General features: G+C 42.2%; 2 protein-coding genes across 2 annotated transcripts; both read left to right on the top strand.

The window, feature by feature from the left end:
* Positions 1–555: 555 nt before the first annotated feature.
* LOC128717930 (protein RRP5 homolog) lies at positions 556–11,297 on the top strand. The gene is made up of 6 exons (XM_053811605.1): positions 556–648; positions 714–2,980; positions 3,049–4,099; positions 6,580–8,873; positions 8,941–10,880; positions 10,957–11,297. Exons 1-6 carry the CDS (start codon positions 556–558, stop codon positions 11,295–11,297), a joined length of 7,986 nt encoding a protein of 2,661 aa, XP_053667580.1.
* Positions 11,298–16,747: 5,450 nt separating this feature from the next.
* LOC128719893 (uncharacterized) lies at positions 16,748–18,923 on the top strand. Its single transcript, XM_053813533.1, has 4 exons — positions 16,748–16,869; positions 16,951–17,104; positions 17,178–18,270; positions 18,355–18,923. Exons 1-4 carry the CDS (start codon positions 16,748–16,750, stop codon positions 18,921–18,923), a joined length of 1,938 nt encoding a protein of 645 aa, XP_053669508.1.
* The last annotated feature ends 1,202 nt before the right edge of the window (positions 18,924–20,125 follow it).

Below are 20,125 nucleotides of genomic sequence, written 5' to 3'. Positions count from 1 at the left end.
AACATGGAAGGTCAACTAAACGCAGAGCTTAATTGCCATAAGGGCTGCGAAGCTTTATAACAGCACCAGCCACTCTGTTTAAAAAAACGAAATGACTAACAAAGGTGCCAAGAGTATTACTCCTGCAACAGACTAAGGTCTTTTCTAGGTGATCTCTAATCGTGCATCTACACCTAGCGGTCTTCCAAGGTATGCTGGCCAGCGTGGATTGTGGTGCCTAACGAGTGAGTAAATATAAGCATCACTACTATGCATACCTAAATCAACAACAATAATGTAAGTTGTTTCCAAGCATGCTATTGCAATCTTTCAAAGCCAGATGCTTTACCAGTTCATGATGTTTAAATGTTTGAATTTGTCCTCCACGCGATTTTCTGATTCACAGCCTATGTATCATTCTAGTTAAATGTTGAGGTTATAGATTACTGACAGCACTGCACATGTTGCTGTTGTCAAATCGGTATCGTGCATTAAACCACGCGGTGTTGTGAATGGTGCAACTATTTTTCTAGTAGATTCTCTGTTCTTGTTACAAACCGAAATAAAAGTTTCAATATGGTTAATGTGGAACCTGCTTTTCCCCGTGGACATAAAGAGCCAACTCATGGTTTAACGAACCGTATCAAGAAACCGAAGGCTGCGGTCAAAGTAAGATAAGATTGCCGATGCGCTCACTTTAGCCACGCACATGTTAATGTTTTCTTTATGTTCAGCATTATGGTGCTACAATTTTAGCAGAGGAAAAGACCCGCCGACTTCGCCCTGAACAGCGCCGCCAATTGGTGATGAATGAAAAGAAAACGGACGAAGCTGAGACGCAACAAGCATTAAATGCATCGCATTTTACATTTGCCAAGCTTCCGAACGGCATACTAACACTGGCCTGTGTAAAACGCATCACTAAAACGGGTTTAGAGTTGATATTGCCTGGGCGTATTTTGGGATATGTGCCCATTTCTAATATATCTGAGGCATACTGTAACCGACTGCAGGAAATGATCAACACTGGTTCCACCGATTGTCCATCATTGAACGATCTGTACAACTGTGGAGATCTAGTGTACGCAAAGTTGCTGTGCAAATATATGGGAAGGGAAAGAAAGGCGATCCTTTCGCTCGATCCAAGTGAATTGCATAAGGAATTTGTACCATCGCAGCTCGTCGCTGGTCTGGTGCTGGCGGCAACAATAGTTCAAAAGGAGGATCATGGATATTCCATGAACGTCGGTATTCGCAATGTGCGCGCCTTTTTATCAGATGATAATCTCGGCCAAAATCAGGACGATGTGGGTCGCAACCTTTTTTGCTCGATAGTGTCGGTTTCCTACGTTGGTTCTGGAGCAACAGTAATTTTGAAGGCTTTTGATCCGAATGCTCCACGGGTGCTGAATGTCGAGGAAGCAGATATGGACGTGATAGTACCAGGATGCAGACTAACATTCACAGTCGGTGAACCGGTGGAGTTCGGTCTACGCGGAATGCTGTTTGAAGATATGGTTCCCGCGTACGTTAATGAAAACATGCTCACCAAAACAACGAGCACTCCGCAAAAGTACACCATGTTCAAGAAGATACCTGCTACACTGCTGTACGTGGTTCCCGTTACGAAGCAAGTATTTGTTTCTTTGAAACCGTACACCAACAACCGGGCCGAAACGAATGTGACCAATAGTCCCGGTACCGTAATTGACAAAGCCTACGTGAAAGCGATTGATGGTCGTGGAGTTTGGTTGCAGTTCGGAAATAAGCAGCGCGCTCTGCTTCCACGAAATGTCATAATGAGCCAAGCTGCTTCATCGGGCAATGTTGACGAGAGTGTTGTAATGGGTAACTTTCAAATTGGCACTAGCCACAAGGTGTTTGTGGTTCATTATGATCCGCTTGAGAACACGTACATGGTCAGTAATGAGCACTACGATGATGAAGAAATACGGACCACGGACGATATCATTATCGGCAATACGTACAAATGTCGGGTAAAAAAAATTGTCAACGGAGGAGCTCTCGTTACTGTTGGCCCTGTGATAGGATCATTAAGTTTCGGATATTATAATCAAGCAACACCGCTTAAGATCAAAGATACCCTTTTAGTGAGGGCAGTTCATCGTGAAATTGGATCATCATTCATCAAATTTACCAACATTCCGGAATTGCTGGACGAAAAAGCAAGCATTTTATATGACTGGGATCAACTGGATGCAACAAAGAATGATCAGAGCTTTCTCGGTATGGTTTTCAGAATAACACCCGCCATTGTTTTAGTAAGATTCTTTAACAACATTTGTGGCGTACTAGATAAAGCGCAACGCAAATCAGAAATGGATGTTGCCAAAGTGGGTAATCTTCGTTTGGATACCGTTGAGAAATTCACGGTGATTGAGTTCGATAAGGCAACCAGAAAAACCTATCTCACAATACCGAACACTGCTGAAAAGATTCGTTCGGCTATCATCGTTAACGCCACAATTACCTGTGTGCATGCCAGCGGTGTTGATGTGCGAACCGAGGGCGGCGAAACTGGCACCGTCCCATCAGAATGTTTCTCCGAGTTTGGTGAGCATAACTCGCTTTACATGAGACTGCTCCAGGAAGGACAGACGCTTACCGTAGTTAAGACAAACCCCGGTACGTACAGCGTCCGATTGATACCATATTTCAAGACGCATCCCATGAATGTTGAATCTGTGGAAAGAGGCATGTTGTTGAAGGGCAGCTGCATCACCGTGAATGGTGTGCTGTATGTAACTCCGCTGCTTAGTAATTTTTCGGAACAAATCGAGATAAAAACGAATGAAAACTATCGCAAAGTGGAGGACGGTTCCACCATCATGATGCGTGTGTTAAATGTGAAAAAATCCTCCGACAAAGGATATGAACTGGACGTGAGCACAGGGCTGCTTAATGTATGCGAACAAGGAATTATGGACGTTTACAAATTCATGGCCGAATATTTGAAGGACGTTAATAATTTGGTTCAAAGGTTTGTACTCACGTGGCAATGGGCAACAATGATATTAATTAAAAACACTTTATTTTTTTATTTTGCAGATACAAAGAAGCAAAACACGCCTTTGCCAACTATACGATCGGTCAGACTGTTGAATGTGTAATCGAGAGCATCGTTCCAGAATCCAACAAATACGCTGTGGTGGTTCATGCGATCGATAATAAATCGAAATATGCTGCAAAAGGTATTGCCACCACTGTCGTACCCAATCAGTCAGTCACATTGTACAAGGCAGGCGAAAGGGTGCCCGGCCGTGTCATTTGGATCGACGTGGAGCGAAAGCTGGTACAAGTCTGTTTGGATCAATCGCTATTCGAGTGTATTGTACTGCTGGATGAACAATTGAGTTTAAACCTTCACAATAATGTGAAACTGTGCAGAGTATTGTTTGCAAATAATTACATACAAATATGTTGCCCTACATCGGGTCCACCCAACGCATTGTTGATTGTACCGGTGAGGCATCATTACAATGATATGATAAACAGCACAAATGATACCGTCAATTCGCTCGAAGTACGATTGGTGAAGCAATTCGGACAGATGATTTTAGCCACACATGAACGAATGTACAAATTTTATTGTACGTGCCGTGCACAAGCACGTGCTATGATAGACGACGGACTATCGCAACAAATAGCACCTCGTATTTTCTCAAATCACACATTGATTAGTTGCCGTCAAGCAACAGATACTTTTCATGAAACAACCATGCTTGAAGAGGAAGAAACGGATGCCACGGATCAATCGGCTTATGATAGTGACAGTGACACACAGCAGGAAGAAAAGGAAACAGAAAATGCAGAAGAAAACAGTAACGAGCAACAAGCTGATGCCAGTTATGATTCGAGCTCCCCAATAACAAAAACCAACGGCCCCAACAACGCTACACAGAAAAAGAAAGGTTCAGCGTCTAAACTTTCTAGTAACGGAAGTAATAAGTCCAAGCTGAAACGATCGATCGTTGCAGATGTAAAGGAAAGTGCTCCACGTGAGCAGTTGCCGTTGAGGAAGAAGAAAAAAAATTCACCTTTTGAAGAAACTGCTGTTTTTGAAATGCTGCCTAAAAAGCTATCGAAAAAAGCTACAAAGGTTAAGGGAACGAAGGAAAGTAGCAAGAAGAAAACGAAAAAGACAAAATCCATATAGAAATCTATACTTCCAATCCGTGATTCTAAGATTCTGCGTAATTAATCTTCGCGTAAAGGGTTTTTTTTTTTCAACTGAGCTGTAATTGACCTCAGCTCAAAGATTCAGAGGTAGCACGTCAGATATATACAAATAAGTTCACTCTCTTGCGACGAACGCTTGCACCATTAGCATTGCCCAGGGCAGGGTATTTGTCGGTTACAAGAACCGTATACACTATCAATCAGCTTTTTGAGTATATTCATTCATGTTAATTTTGCTTTTTTGTTGTGATCATACAATAAAAAAATAAAGAAAGAAAGGTCAATCGACATATGTTACACCCTTCATGTAATAAGGGAAATAAAGTAAAATAAAAATAACCCTTGCACGTTGCGCACATGTTGAGGGTACTAGAGCAGGTAACCCAACTACGGTTATGATATGTCATTAATGTAAAGATTAAAATCTTTTAAAAGTTATTATTAAACGTGAGTCCTCTTAGGGGCCATTCAATTATTACGTAACGCAAGAATTGAGAAATTTGGACCCCCTCCCCCCCATTGTAACAGAACGTAACGCTGGAATGAACCCCCTCAATTAATTACGTAATATTTCGTTAACCCCCCCTCCCTGTAATAACCAGTTAATTTTTTTTATTTCACAAACTTGGTAGAACATTAGGAAATATGATAAATTATGCGATGAAATTCATTTGAGACTGCATATCGCCATTTTTTTCATATTTTATATATTTTTATATATTCTTTTTTTCATATCCGACGATAGCACAACAATTGGTGCTAGCACAATTGGTACACTTACCCTATCGCTAACAAACACTCTGTAAAAAATCGTATTACTGACATAAACCGCTAGACAACAAGAAGAACAAATAGGCTTGTTTACTGACGCCATGAATACCTTATCAAAAGAAATATAAATACAAACAATAATGATAAAAATGAAGAATCTGAGACTAAATCTAAACCGAAATTTATACTTAATGTATACTGTATAAAGGTGCGAATACAAATCACATAACTAAAATAGACCCAACCAGTGAGGTCCAAACTATGCAGCAGTGGCAATGATGAATGACGAAAAATATAATCATCAATAATTTAGCCATCTGAACAACTTATTCTATGTTACGTAACATAAAGTTGTACCACCCCCCCCCCCCCCCCCCCCCCCCTTCCCTCTATGTAACAAACCGTAACGTTAGGAACCCCCCCCCCCCCTAACAGCGTTACGTAATAATTGAATGAACCCTTAGCCGCTCACAGTCGAGTGCCGCCGTCTTTCGATCCAATATTCAGTTTTTTTTTTCTGACGGACACGTTAACGCCATCACTCCATCTCAATTTGTGCCTACAACATTCTCCCGGAGCATGCGGACTGCGCGAGGCACATAATGCGGAGGCATCTCTACGATTAGGTGAGCAGATCATGAAGGATTTGATCAATCGACGAACGCAGCAATCATCGATAGCACCGAATGTTAAAATAACTGCCAGGCACCTAGGTAGATACGTTGGCAAAAAAATGTTGGTACTGACCAACATGTAATGGTCGTTTATGGCAGCAGTTCGGTGTTGTATTGTACTGCAAAAAAGGATCTTTGTTACTGGAACGTCTGGGTTTTTGCTTCTGACAAATTTTGCAAAATCGAAGGAGCAGTTCGGCAACGCCGACAGAACTAGTATGCATATGATACTGTCCCCATCCTTGGTTGGCAATCAACACATCGATTCAAACATGCAACTGGGAAATTTAATATTTTTTTCGCGGTAAGATGCGAATATGAAATGGTGTCGGTACTATCGTGCCCGGCACCTCAACCGCCTGTACCAGCGGGCTAGGATATCCCAAATTAAAGGTCACTGTGCAATAAGCTTCAGATCGATTCACTGTGCGGATCTTCTGTTTGAAACTGCATTCCGTTCTTCAAAATAGTCGTATTCATATTAATCATACTCGCGATGGAATATTCGGTAAGAATTCGAAAAATTGACTTAAAGCAATGAAAATGAATTTAATAAAATACTCGAAATTAGTAGGAAGTATTCCTACTATACATGGCGATTTGTCGTCCACGCGATTATCGGAATCACAAACTTGAAAAAATCATGTTAAAAGTTGACGGGTCAATCGTTTAGCATAGACTATTGGTAACACTGCACCTGCTGTTGTCAAATCAGTATCGTGCATTAAAACACGCGGTTTTGTGAATGGTGCAACTATTTTTCTAATTGATTGTCTCTGTTCTTGTTACCAATCGGAATAAAAGTAACATGTTCAACGTTGGTCGTGACACAAAAGGACCAATGCATGGTCAAATAAAGTGTATCACGAAACCGAAGGTTTCGATCAAGGTAACAACAGATTGCCGGTACGTCTCACTGTAGCCACGCACATGTAAAAGTTTTCTTTATGTTCAGCATCCCAGCGCTGACAAACTTCCAGGAGAAGATGCTCACCAACATCACCAAGTGTCACCAAGTGTTGCCTATCAGCGTCACTCTTCATTGGTGAAGAGTGAAAAAAGAAAGGACGAAGCTGAGACGCAGCAAACATTAAATGCTTCCTTTCTTACGAATGATACACTCCAGAAAGGAATGCTTATGCTGGGCTGTGTAAAACGCATCACTAAAGTAGATCTGGATTTAATATTGCCAGGGGGTATTATCGGCAATGTGAACATTTTAGATGTATCGGATGCATACAGTAACCGACTGCAGGAAATGATCAACACTGGTTCCACCGATTGTCCATCATTGAACGATCTGTACAACTATGGCGATCTGGTGTACGCGAAGTTTCTCTGCTCTAAAAGAATCCAGAAAGACTTCAGGATGTCGTGTTTTTCGCTTAATCCAAGTGAATTGCATAAGGAATTTGTACCATCGCAGCTCGTCCCTGGCCTGGTGCTAGCGGCAACAATAGTTAATAAGGAGGATTATGGATACTCTATGAACGTCGGTGTTCACAATGTGCGCGCCTTTTTACCAAATGAAAATCTCGGCCAAAATCAGGACGATGTGGGTCGCAACCTTTTTTGCTCGATAGAATCGGTTTCCCAAGGTGGTTTTGGAGCAACAGTAATTTTGAAGGCTTTTGATCCGAATGCTCCCCGGGTACTCAATGTTGAATCGGCCGCAATGGAGACGATAGTACCAGGGTGCAGACTAATGTTTACCGTCGGTGAACCGGTGGAGTTCGGTCTACGCGGAATGCTGTTTGAAGATATGGTTCCCGCGTACGTTAATAAAAACATGCTCACCAAAGTAACGAGCACTCCGCAAAAGTACACCATGTTCAAGAAGATACCAGCCACACTGCTGTACGTGATGCCCGACACGAAACAAGTATTTGTTTCTTTGAGACCATATCCTTATAATTGGGTCGAAGCAGATTTGTCTAATCGTCCCGGTACTGCAATTGACAAAGCTTACGTGAAAGCGATTGATGGTCGTGGAGTTTGGTTGCAGTTCGGGAATAAGCAGCGCGCTCTGCTTCCACGAAATGTCATAATGAGACAAGCTGTTTCATCGGACAATGTTGACGAGAGTGTTGTAATGGGTAACTTTCAAATTGGCACTAGCCACAAGGTGTTTGTGCTTTATTATGATCCGCTTGAGAACACGTACGTGGTCACTAATGAACAGTACGATGATGTAGAAATACACACCCTGGAAGATATCATTATGGGCAAAACGTACAAATGTCGGGTACACAAAATTTTTAACGGAGATGCCCTCGTTAAGGTGGGCCGTGTGATAGGATCATTAAATTTCGGATATTATAATCAAGCAACACCGCTTAAGATCAAAGATACCCTTTTAGTGAGGGCAGTTTATCGTGAAATTGGAACACCATTCATCAAATTTACCAACATTCCGGAATTGCTGGACGAAAAAGCAAGCATTTTATATGACTGGGATCAACTGGATGCAACAAAGAATGATCAGAGCTTTCTCGGTATGGTTAGAAGAATAACACCCATGATTGTTGTAGTAAGATTCTTTAACAACATTAGTGGCGTACTAGATAAAACGGAATGCGCATCAGAAATGGATGTTGCCAAAGTGGGTAATCTTCGTTTGGATACCGTTGAGAAATTCACGGTGATTGAGTTCGATAAGACAACCAGAAAAATCTCTCTCACAATACCGAACACTGCTGAAAAGATTCGTTCGGCTATCTTCGTTAACGCCACAATTACATGTGTTCATGCCAGCGGTGTTGATGTGCGAACCGAGGGCGGCGAAACTGGCACCGTCCCATCAGAATGTTTCTCCGAGTTTGTTGAGCATAACTCGCTTTACATGAGACTGCTCCAGGAAGGACAGACGCTTACCGTAGTTAAGACAAACCCCGGTACGTACAGCGTCCGATTGATACCATATTTCAAGACGCATCCCATGCATGTCGAATCTGTGGAAAGAGGCATGTTGTTGAAGGGCAGCTGCATCACCGTGAATGGTGTGCTGTATGTAACTCCGCTGCTTAGTAATTTTTCGGAACAAATCGAGATAAAAACGAATGAAAACTATCGCAAAGTGGAGGACGGTTCCACCATCATGATGCGTGTGTTAAATGTGAAAAAATCCTCCGACAAAGGATATGAACTGGACGTGAGCACAAGGCTGCAAAATGTATGCGAACAAGGAATTATGGATGTATACAAATTCATGGCCGAGTATTTGAAGGACGTTAATAATTTGGTTCAAAGGTTTGTACTCACGTGGCAATGGGCAACATTGATATTAATTAAAAACACTTTATTTTTTTAATTGCAGATACAAAGAAGCAAATCACGCCTTTGCCAACTATACGATCGGTCAGACTGTTGAATGTGTAATCGAGAGCATCATTCCAGAATCCAACAAATACGCCGTGGTGGTTCATGCGATCGATAATAAATCGAAATATGCTGCAAAAGGTATTGCCACCACTGTCGTACCCAATCAGTCAGTCACATTGTACAAGGTAGGCGAAAGGGTGCCTGCCCGTGTCATTTGGATCGACGTGGAGCGAAAGCTGGTACAAGTCTGTTTGGATCAATCGCTGTTCGAGCGTATTGTACTGCTGAATGAACAATTAAGGGTACAGATTCCGCAACAACCGACACGACGTTGGGTATTATTTGCGAATAATTACGTTCGAATATGTTGCCTTAAATCTGGCACACCAAACGCATTGTTGATTGAACCGGTAAGGTATCATTACAACGATATGCAGCACAGGGAAAATGATACCGACAATTCGGAGAAATTACAACTGGTGAAGCAATTCGGACAGATGATATTCGCTGCAAGTCATCACTTGATGTGTATGTTTCAAACGGTCAGGGAGAGAGGCCAAAGCAAACGTATAATAATTCGTTGTCGTCAAGCAACAGAAACTTTCGATGAACAGTTCAAGGACAAAGAAGACGAATCTGAATATGATAGCGACAGTGACACACAGCAGGAAGAAAAGGAAACAGAAAATGCAGAAGAAAACAGTAACGAGCAACAAGCTGATGCCAGCTACGACAGCATGGATGAAGATGAGGACGAAGAATACGTCTACAATCATGATGAGACGGATGATGAATCGAGCCCCCCAATAACAAAAACCAACGGCCCCAACAACGCTACACAGAAAAAGAAAGGTTCAGCGTCTAAACTTTCTAGTAACGGAAGTAATAAGTCCAAGCTGAAACGATCGATCGTTGCAGATGTAAAGGAAAGTGCTCCACGTGAGCAGTTGCCGTTGAGGAAGAAGAAGAAAATATCACCTATTGAAGCTCTAGAAACAGCTGCTATTGCAAAGTTGCCAAAAAAGCAATCAAAAAAGGCCAAAAAATCTATACTTCTAATCGGTGAAGAAGCGAAATCGAGAAAGTCTGCATTGAAAAAGAATATTTCAACATTTGTAATCGACCAGCTTGATGGAGCGAATGATTTCTACCTAGCACAACTTGACGGTACAGAAGATGACCATATCGTACCGCGCGATAGTAAACTGGGAGCTAAAAAGCGAAAGCGCACTACGGGCGTCACAGGACTGCCAGGTGCGCTGAACTTTTGGGATAGTACACCCGTCTACAAACGTTCCGTATCCGATGCGAGCGACAACGAGGCCGACAGCAGTGACAACGAACATTACAACTCTGTCGGTAAAAAGCGATCCACTGGAAAAGAACGGTTCGAGGCGATGAAGCAAGAGGAAGAACGGTTGCGCAAAATAGAGGATGAGCTGGCCAACCCATCGGCGGATCCGCACACACCGGATCAGTTCGAACGACTGGTATTGGCACAGCCAAACAACAGCATGCTTTGGATTCGTTACATGGCCTTTCATATGGAATCGGCCGAACTGGACAAGGCACGAGCAGTCGGTCGAAAGGCTCTGAGAGCGATCCACTTTCGAGAGGAAACTGATCGTCTTAACGTTTGGATGGCGCTGTTAAATTTGGAAATTCGATACGAGACAGTAGACACCTTTAAGGAAGTGTTGCAGGAAGCGGTCCAGTACAATGATGCGTTTAAAGTGTACTCGCGCGCGATCGATATTCTAATCGACTGTCAGAAACATGTCGAAGTGCAGGAGTTCCTGGAGTTGCTGCTGAAAAAGTTTCGCAAACATAACGATATGTGGTTTCTGGTAGCCGACGCATGGTACCGTATTGGGCAGGGTGACAAAGTGAAGCCATTGCTCAGCCAAGCATTAAAATCATTGCCAACAAGAGAGCGTAAGTGTTTATTGTTCAAATTTGTTATCGTTTCTCTAATGCTATTTTCTTTACTTTTTCTTCCTTTAATCCACAGATATTTTAATGATAGTAAAGTTTGCCTTTCTGCACAATCGTAACGATAACCGGGACGAAGCACATCTGCTGTTCGAACAAATTCTGACCTCCTATCCGAAGCGTACCGACATCTGGTCACAGTACATTGATATGCTGGTGAAGGACAATCTGGTGGGAAATGCGCGGCAAATTTTGGAGCGTGCGATCATGCAGCGGCTACCGATGAAGAACATGAAGACGCTTTACACCAAGTACGTAACCTTCGAGGAAAAGCATGGCGATCGCGATAGTGTGCGTCGTGTGAAACAAATGGCGGCCGATTATGTACAATCTCAGCTGAACAATGCTGGCATACAATAGGTACCGGCAGCATTTCAAGATACGGTATCCAACATTTCAAGTTATGTGAAGTATTTTTTGCATATGTTTTGCTCATTATTACCGTAATTGCCGTAAAATGCGTATTAAAGTACTAATACAATAAAACATTTTTTTCTTAAAGGTTTAAATAAATGGTATTTGAATATATTGATATGTAACACTTCGGTTCGAAAGATGTTGTATGTATGTTCTGTATGTAATGTTCTGTACTGATGACTAGCACCAATACATTATGGTTTTTTCAGTGGTTTTCCAGTAGTTTTCTGCACTGGAATTCCTACAATTTTCTTCCGGGTCTAACATTCCAACTCATTTGGATTTTTCCTCCATTCGGTGTGAGACGGATTATTACACTTCTTTGCATAAAACATATCGAAAAGATCGTTCCACATGAGGAGCCTTTAAAGAGAAGGTAGAATCGATGTTAAATTGTGTGCATTCACAACTCTAACCAACGATCTTTTATGATTTCTATAACCGTAACTTTTCAACTATGAGGTAATTCATGTGACAACCATTAGGATAGGTAAGGCAACACTTTCGTGGGTTGTATAAAGCCAGTGCGGATTTTACGGTGGGCGGTGTATTAGGGGTCTTAAAGAAAGCAATTATTTCTGAGAAAAAAATTCTCGGCGCCGGTTGTTGACCATCAGTTGTAAAATATCACACAAATAGAAAAATTTGCATAGCCTCTTACAAATTACGTTATTCAGTCTGTTCAGATTACTGAATCGTTCTGCCTGCCGACCATACCGATCGATACGATCAAGTTGTTGACGGGACAAATGGGTACTTATTATAGTTGACTTGCACGAAATCGACATATATTCCCGCAACGCATGACGCACCGAGAATCTCACCCAAGGCAGAGCTGAAACGTTTCAATGTACAATGGGGTTATGGACGTGGGGCATCGAGACGGTTCGGCTGCAAATATCCGTTAGCGGAAATGTTAACCGAAGGGGTAGCACGATGCCGTCAGTTTGCACTGCCTGCTAATTTGCATACCGAAACTGTACTAAAACATTCGGCAAATATATTTATAGAAACCGCGTTCAACCAACCCCCGAAGCGTGCTGTACTGTGGACCTACGCATAAAAAGATAAACTAATCACAAGCCAACACCAGGGAAGCTATGTTTCGGAAGCAGGACGCAAATTGTGTATACGAACACCAGAGAACTGCCGTACGTTTTCTCTGAGTTTGAATTGAATTATGCACCAAATTCGTTTGAAAGTGGACAAAAGATTAACATTTGAATTTTAAGTTAAAAGTTCCATTTTTCATGTTAAGCTAACGTTTTCACAGCGTGTTTGTTTAACCAGCAAATACATAAGTTATAGATGTAAAACCTTAACGTTACCAATGTATTCCCATTTTCTCTGATAATTTTCAGAGAGTAATCCGTTAACAAACAATATTCAGAATGTGGTTAAGGTTAACACATTCCATTTCACCATTTCTATGTATGATCATCTTTATTCCCTTGTCTCGTATTGTACCCATATTTCTCGCAAATGCCCGACTCAATCGCATCAACTATTGTCGATTCTTTTGGTTCCTGCATTCTTTTCGTTTGGTTGTTTTCCGTTCATAATATAACGCTCCATGATGGTCCCACCACATACCAAATGACGGAAACTTCCGATGATTCCAATTTATTTTAAACGATGGGAAATAGCTTGCAGAGGTACTCCACGAGGCTTTGCGAGGTCTTCTTGCGTTTGTAATCATTTAAACATATATTTTTTTAAAAAATATGACCGTTCCACTGTACCTCCAATGCCCCATGTTTCTCTCGGTAGCCACTGTTTCGTTCTCTCATTTTTCATCGCTAAACTCTTTGATGATTGTTTAGTGTCTTTTCCTCAGACACATTTCTTCGGTCTCCGGTAGTAGAGGTATGCTCTTAGCACATACAGTAGATGCGTCCGTGCGTGTATGAACCAAACCGAAAGCAATAGAGTCGATGTGAGTGTGAACAGTGCGGAAAGATTGCGAATGATTTTTGGAAACCGGGAAAACCAACATCCATCAATCGATTAGGGGGAGTGTATCGTGAAAAGTATAATCTCAAAGGAAGACCAAAAGGTGTGCGAAGGAAAGAAACAGGGGAGGAACAATTGTGCGTGTTACATTTGAGTAAACAAAAAACTGCTGCAGACTGTAAACAAGAAAAAATAATGTGCTTGCAATGCAAAACATTCCTTTGATGAAAAAGTATATTGTTTCTACATTGTAACGTCTCAAAACAATGCAATACATAGTTCGTAGGATGGCAGAAGGCCATTTTAAAACTGCCCATCGGAAGATTGTAAATTATCTGTTACAACGAATATAGTATATTACTTGAAGCATCCTATACCCATCTAGGAGGCACCTGTTTGCGGGCCCTCCCTGCAACCGACATCCTTATGTAATGTTGCTTCTGTACTGGTTACTAGGAACATAACAACATCCCTGACCAAAGCAACCGTGACAGCACTACTACACTGCCACTGTCGTTCGTCGGTGGGAAGGATATCGATTTTCACAACCACCACTGTCCTTACGAAACCGTTCGCCAAAGAATACACAAGTTAGTCCAAGCAGCCAGCAGAGGTATTGTCGTCAGCACCGGCTCAAAGGATTCTCATATCGGTTGCACTCAACGTTGGCTCATTAAAAGGGGATAAAATAAGTGCAAAACAGTGTGGTAAAAAAGGCTCCACGGGCGGTTTTGCAGACTCGTTTCCATGTGTCAGTGTTGTGTTGTTTCTCGGAGGGACCTCTTCCATCGTTATTATAAGCTGTGGATAGTATAGAATTGTTAAAGTGTTTTGCATACCGGTTTCGCAACCCGTTATACGAATTAGTGGGCTTGAGTGTTTATTTGTACGTGTATGTCCGATTTGGCAATGTGCCATAGAGCGAATTGGAATAGCAAACAAACCCGGTAAATACCCATCAGCTGGTATATGATATCGGATATTCGGAAGCAACAAATTGGCACCCTTTTGGCGGTGTAAACCGAAGAGAGCCGCTATTGGACTTGGAAGTTGAGAGTTTGTTCGTTGGTTGTTGACTTTTTTTTTCTTTCGTTGGCAACCGGCAACGTTTGCACATTATTACTTCGAAGCTTGTTCTTCAAAAACCAACCAGCAGCTAATAGATTGTTTCCATACCTACAACACGCAGTTCATGTTTTATCCGGACCATATCAAACCCGCATGTGGTAATTGTATTGTGTGCATAATTTATGGTTGCTTTTATTTTGTTTTACACTATTGTTTTGCTGTTACCATTTAAGTTCTAGCTGCTAGGTTACCGCAAATAATTTCGTTCGATCCAATTGTACCTTACCATATCACATTAGCGGCTAAAACCATGCCGCCATCTAACCGAATGAATGCCAACATAAAAATACAACACCAGAAGCAGATATCATCAGTAGGTTCTATCATGACAAGGTGATTGCCCGATCGCAATCAAAATTGAATGGCAGCTACAAAACAATCAAACGAATGAAATGTTCGACGAATGCGTGAAAGAGGGGGCCGTGTCGAGTGGAGAGACGTACCGCTATGACGTACGCTGCAAAGAAGCGATCGCATCTGATCGTGTATAGCACGTGTTTGGGAGCAATTTCATGCCAACGCCGCATTGGCTGTTGCGCTAGCGCAGTGGTCGGCAAACTTTTCGAAGCAAATCCAAATTGCATAAAAATGCACATCGTTTGGTTTTGAAAGATTAAATTATGTGAAATGTTAAATTTAAATTATGTGTTTAAATTACGAGCGAACGAAATGGTTTGAAAAGCTATGATGAAAGATTCTCATGAAGCAACAACACGGTACAAATTCAGTTTACCTTGAACAAGCTCGTCATGGGATGGATAATTTTCGACGAATAACTAAAAAGAACCGCATGCTGCTCGTGAGTGCCGAGCACTGATCTAGGCGATGGGATCGACCATGAACAACCCCATTCGGCGAATCATTTTGTATGCCAACTAGTAATGCTATCATTTCTCAGTACGTTCCGTAGACTATCGTGTGGAAAACCAGATACACTAAAAAGAACGGGACGGGTCGCGAGTAAGTATTCACCGGAAGCATTATACTGTGAACAGCAGTTGTGTGGTATGTGGTATGTGGTTTCAGTTCGTTTATGACTGCACTCCAAAAACAGAGAGACAATTATGCGCCTTGGTTTAGTGTGAATTCGTACGGAATTATTGGCATATGTTGCTGTCCAAGACTTATAGGCAGATATTCTCAGTTTAAAGAATTGTTACCGTAATGATCGTCGGTAAAGCACGACTACACAACAGCAAATCCGGTGTTGCGGGTTTTTTAGCCTTGACTGGATTGTGCCGCCCATCGTTAATTTAGTAATGCGTAACACAACTCTCAGATAAGGCCCACAGTTTACAAGCGAGGAGAAAATACAATATTTGCTAGGGTGGAAGCTGTAGAGCAGAACTAACATTCTTGTAGATGTATGAAACGTGACACGCAAGGGAGCAATGCGCAAGATATTGTTATTGAGAGCGATCGTTCAGACAGCGTGATCATAATTTCGGATTCAGAATTCGTCTTACAATTGCAGGATGTTTGAGGCTACCATGTTTGCTCAGCAAGAACTAAACTTTTATTTACGGTGATATGGAGTTCCCTTGACTGTTTGCTTGCACAACAACCAAATTTTTATTATTTATGTGACTCATATTTATATGGAAACAGTAATCTTTAGTTACTCCGCTTTCGTTCTAGTTTAGTATGATTCATGACTTTATCGTACTTAATTTCAACTAAAAAGAAGTCACAAACTACGAGCGGTGCTCTTTTTCGGTTAAAGATCCATATTAATACTGTACCAAGTAACCACACCAACCGATAAAGCTTCGTCCGAAAGCAAACATGTATTTTAATAGTTGGTCTTGGCGTGCGATAATATTTGATAACGCATCTTCTCAACATTTGCCCAGGGTGAATGGAATCCGGGCTGAGTAGATATCGGTTTCGTGTTTAACATTATTTATGTTTTTTTTTTGTTACGTTAAGACGGCCATAAAGCCGTTTGGTCGAACTGAGTTTGCCGAAAACAAACGACGATGTTTGGCATTTCATCCCAGTTATGAACCTTATCACGGGGTTTGCACGGTTAACTCTGAAACTGTTCATCAATTTGATTTAATTTACGTTTCTGTGGAAGTGAGTAACAATTGGCCGAATGCAACAAACAACCATTGCAATAGCGAGAAGCTGAAAAATTCTATACGAATTTAGCTAGCAACATGGTTGGTATCTAAATTTTCTACAAATATGCTGAATGGTCAACGAGTGTATGAAACGCGTTTGGAAAGAATACTTCGTTGAACGAAGTTCACCAGTGGATTTACAGAATCGAGCGCACAAAACGGACGAACTCCGTCTTACGCTGCATTATGTACCAGTGTCGCAAGTTTACACGAAGAAATCTGCTCTTTCTGCTATCGATCGGTGTAGTATATTTGCTTCTCGATCACTACTTCAATGGCGAGGACTTTGGAGATAACAGGGAAAAACTGTAAGTATCCTAAGTTGACGACAATGGACAACCAAGTGTTCAAAAGAAGTTTTACAATTATTTGCTTTTTTATTATTGCAGTGTCTTAATTGAAGAATCAATTAAATCGCTTGCCAACCAGGGTGCGTGCAAGATGCCAAGTTTACCAGTGGACTCGCCGGAAATGTTGAGCTTTCTCAAAGAAGAACCACCCATCGAATGTGGAAGCGAACTCCAGGACTGGGTGGAATGCGAGGTTCGTGTTCGAAATTGAGTTTTGAAATCCTTTCCTTTGCATTGTACCTTTATCTTTTTCTCTCGTTGTTTAGAAAGCTGTTTGTAATATAAAACCTGAAGTTATCAAGGCAAAGGGTAAGATTACTTGCGACTATGCAGACATCCATCGGCAAAGTGACTCTAAAGTGTCCTTTGGAGATACGATCAGCACATCGGGCAGCTACACACTGCAGGGCAGTGACTTTGTGCGTGCCAAGTGTTGGACGGACAGTCGAACAGAACGGTGGCAGGGCTTGCTAGTAGGTATCCGGCATGATGATCAGTTACGAGCAAGGTCTAGCTGGAACAAGGAATCCGCCCTGAACGTGCTGATGCTCGGGTTCGATTCGCTCAGCCGCAACGCATTTCAGCGCAAGCTACCAAAGGCGTTCAAATATCTCACCAGTTATCTTGGGGCGGACGTACTGAAGGGATACAACATCGTTGGCGATGGGACACCCCAGGCATTGATCCCGCTGCTGACCGGGTTTACTGAGCTGGAACTGCCAGACACACGGCGGCGTATGAAGAATACCGAATACGTGAACGTCTATCCGCTAATCTGGAAGGAGTACGAGAAATATGGGTACGTGACCGCGTTCAATGAAGACGTACCGAATATCGGCACATTTTCCTATCGGTTGAACGGGTTCGACGAGCAGCCGACAGATCACTACATGCGTACCTACTATCTAGCGATAGAGGCGTACCTAAGTTACTACAAGCGTTTGTGCGTTGGGGCGAAACCGCGCCACAAGGTGATGTTGGACTATACGCGCGATTTCATGACGAACTATCGGCCCAACACGCCCCGCTTCGTGTTCAGCTTTCATGGCGAGCTATCGCATGATTCGATCAATTTGGTCGGTGTAGCGGATACCGATCTTACCAACTGGTTAGTGGAGCTGAAGAAATCCGGCATTTTGAATAATACGATTTTGGTGCTGATGTCTGATCACGGGAACCGTTTTGCCGAGGTGCGCAACACATTGCAGGGTAAGCAAGAGGAACGATTGCCGTTCTTTAGTTTCACCTTTCCCGACTGGTTCAAAGTGCATTACAAAGAGCAGTACGACAACTTTCGCCAGAACCTCGATCGACTCGTAACACCATTTGATGTGCACGAAACACTACAAGATATCTTAAGTAAGTAACTGCTAAACTTGGTATAATGTTGTATCTTTGCATTCAAATTTACGCTCGTTTCGATGTTTCCATCCAATCACGTAGCACTTCAAACGCTCAAGGCCAAACAGAAGCCTGCCGTATCACGTGCCATCTCACTGTTCGATGTTATACCTCAGAATCGGTCGTGCGCGGATGCCTATATCGAGCCACATTGGTGTGCCTGTTTAAATTGGCAACCGATTAACGATACGACCTCATCAGAGGAAGTGTTCCGGTCGGCAAAAACGATCGTCGATACGATCAATCACCACACCGAGCGACATCGAGGGATCTGTGCATTGCTCACGTTGGACGAAATCCGTTGGGCGGCGCGTTTGCAACCACACGAAGGATTGGTACGCTTCAAGCAGAATCGCGACACGGACGGTTTTCTGGGCGATTTTTCGTCCGACGCGATACGCGTGCCGCACGACATGTACCAGGTGAAGCTCGTTACCAATCCGAGTAAAGCGATCTACGAAGCAAGCGTGCTGCACGACCGGGTGAACAATCGTTTCCGGGTGAAGTTGGGCGATATTTCGCGCATCAACAAGTACGGCACGCAGGCAAACTGCATCTACGAGCGAGACCCGGAGATGCGTAAATTTTGCTACTGCAAGGACGACCATTGAAATGCTACAACGCTTTCTCGTACTGTACATTGCCGTGTTTTGTTGTTGTTGTGCTGTGTCCTTGTGAATGTTTGATACCCAGTCTTTTATTCCTATAACCACCCAGTGGTCGCAAGTGTGCACGGTATTAGGCGGTAGACTGTAAAGCTTACCTCCCATTCGAAAGGACAAATGTAATACCGTTGTCCTATTGACTGATCAACAGGGTCGAGTGCTGTTACTCACAACATGACCGCTCTCTACCCTCCAAAACCTCAGCCGCCTTCTCACTCGCTACGCTTCATTTTGAGTACACGGCGAAGGCTTCCTTTGTAAATACATTTTACCAAACATGTCCAGGGAAAAGATGGTATAGCATTACTGCGGTATTAAATGCAATTCACATTAGTGTTTTTTGATATATTTAAATCTTATTCGTGGATCGAATAAATCGATTCTCTGCAACAACCGGCGCCAACGACCGTCGATTTGCAGATGTTAGAATGTTTAGGAACCTCCTCACCAAGTACACGCTAACGTAACGGAACGAACGTTCGAAAGGTAGGAGTGCTACGGTACGTGATAGACGGACAAATTGTTCAACAAACACATTAATCCTCCTTTATCGGTATGTGTCCGTATGCGGCATCATTTATGCTTCATGCAGCTTAAAGTATATAAGTGTGAATCTCATCCTTGTTGGTTAGACTATGGTTTAAGGCAAGCACAAAACACAAAGTGTTCGTAAGAACGTAACGAAGTGTCATTTAAATCACATTTCCTACAACACATTTTAGTTGTTTCCTTATTGTAGCAAGTCTGGCGTTGCAATTTTCAAAAAAGGTACTGAAGGAATGAAGTGGTCTTTTAAAACTCAGTTAGGTTATAAGTACAGTTAGGCGTAGCGGATTTATTTTAGTGCGTTAAACGCGCTCTACACCCTTTTGGTATAAAATTTGCAATGAAAAATACTACGAAAAGTTAAACATACTGGCTTAGTTTCGCATTCAGAAGAAGCTTGATAAAGTATTCGCATAGGTTTGTATCCTGTTGTTCAATTTTGCTATTAGCAAAATGGATTGAAAAAAAAAATCTAATGAAATAAATGCAAAACGTTCTTCTATATAACTGTGTTACTTACCGTATGTACCGTATGTTGATGTAATATTCGAACTTCTTTCAAATGCATGAGGCCAAAATTGGCTAAAAACCTTGATTTGATT

Source organism: Anopheles marshallii, chromosome 2 (genome assembly GCF_943734725.1).
Source record: "Anopheles marshallii chromosome 2, idAnoMarsDA_429_01, whole genome shotgun sequence".
Lineage (NCBI taxonomy): Eukaryota > Metazoa > Arthropoda > Insecta > Diptera > Culicidae > Anopheles > Anopheles marshallii.
The sequence above is the reverse complement of the archived record's forward strand: the minus strand, read 5'-3'. Positions and strand labels throughout refer to the sequence as shown.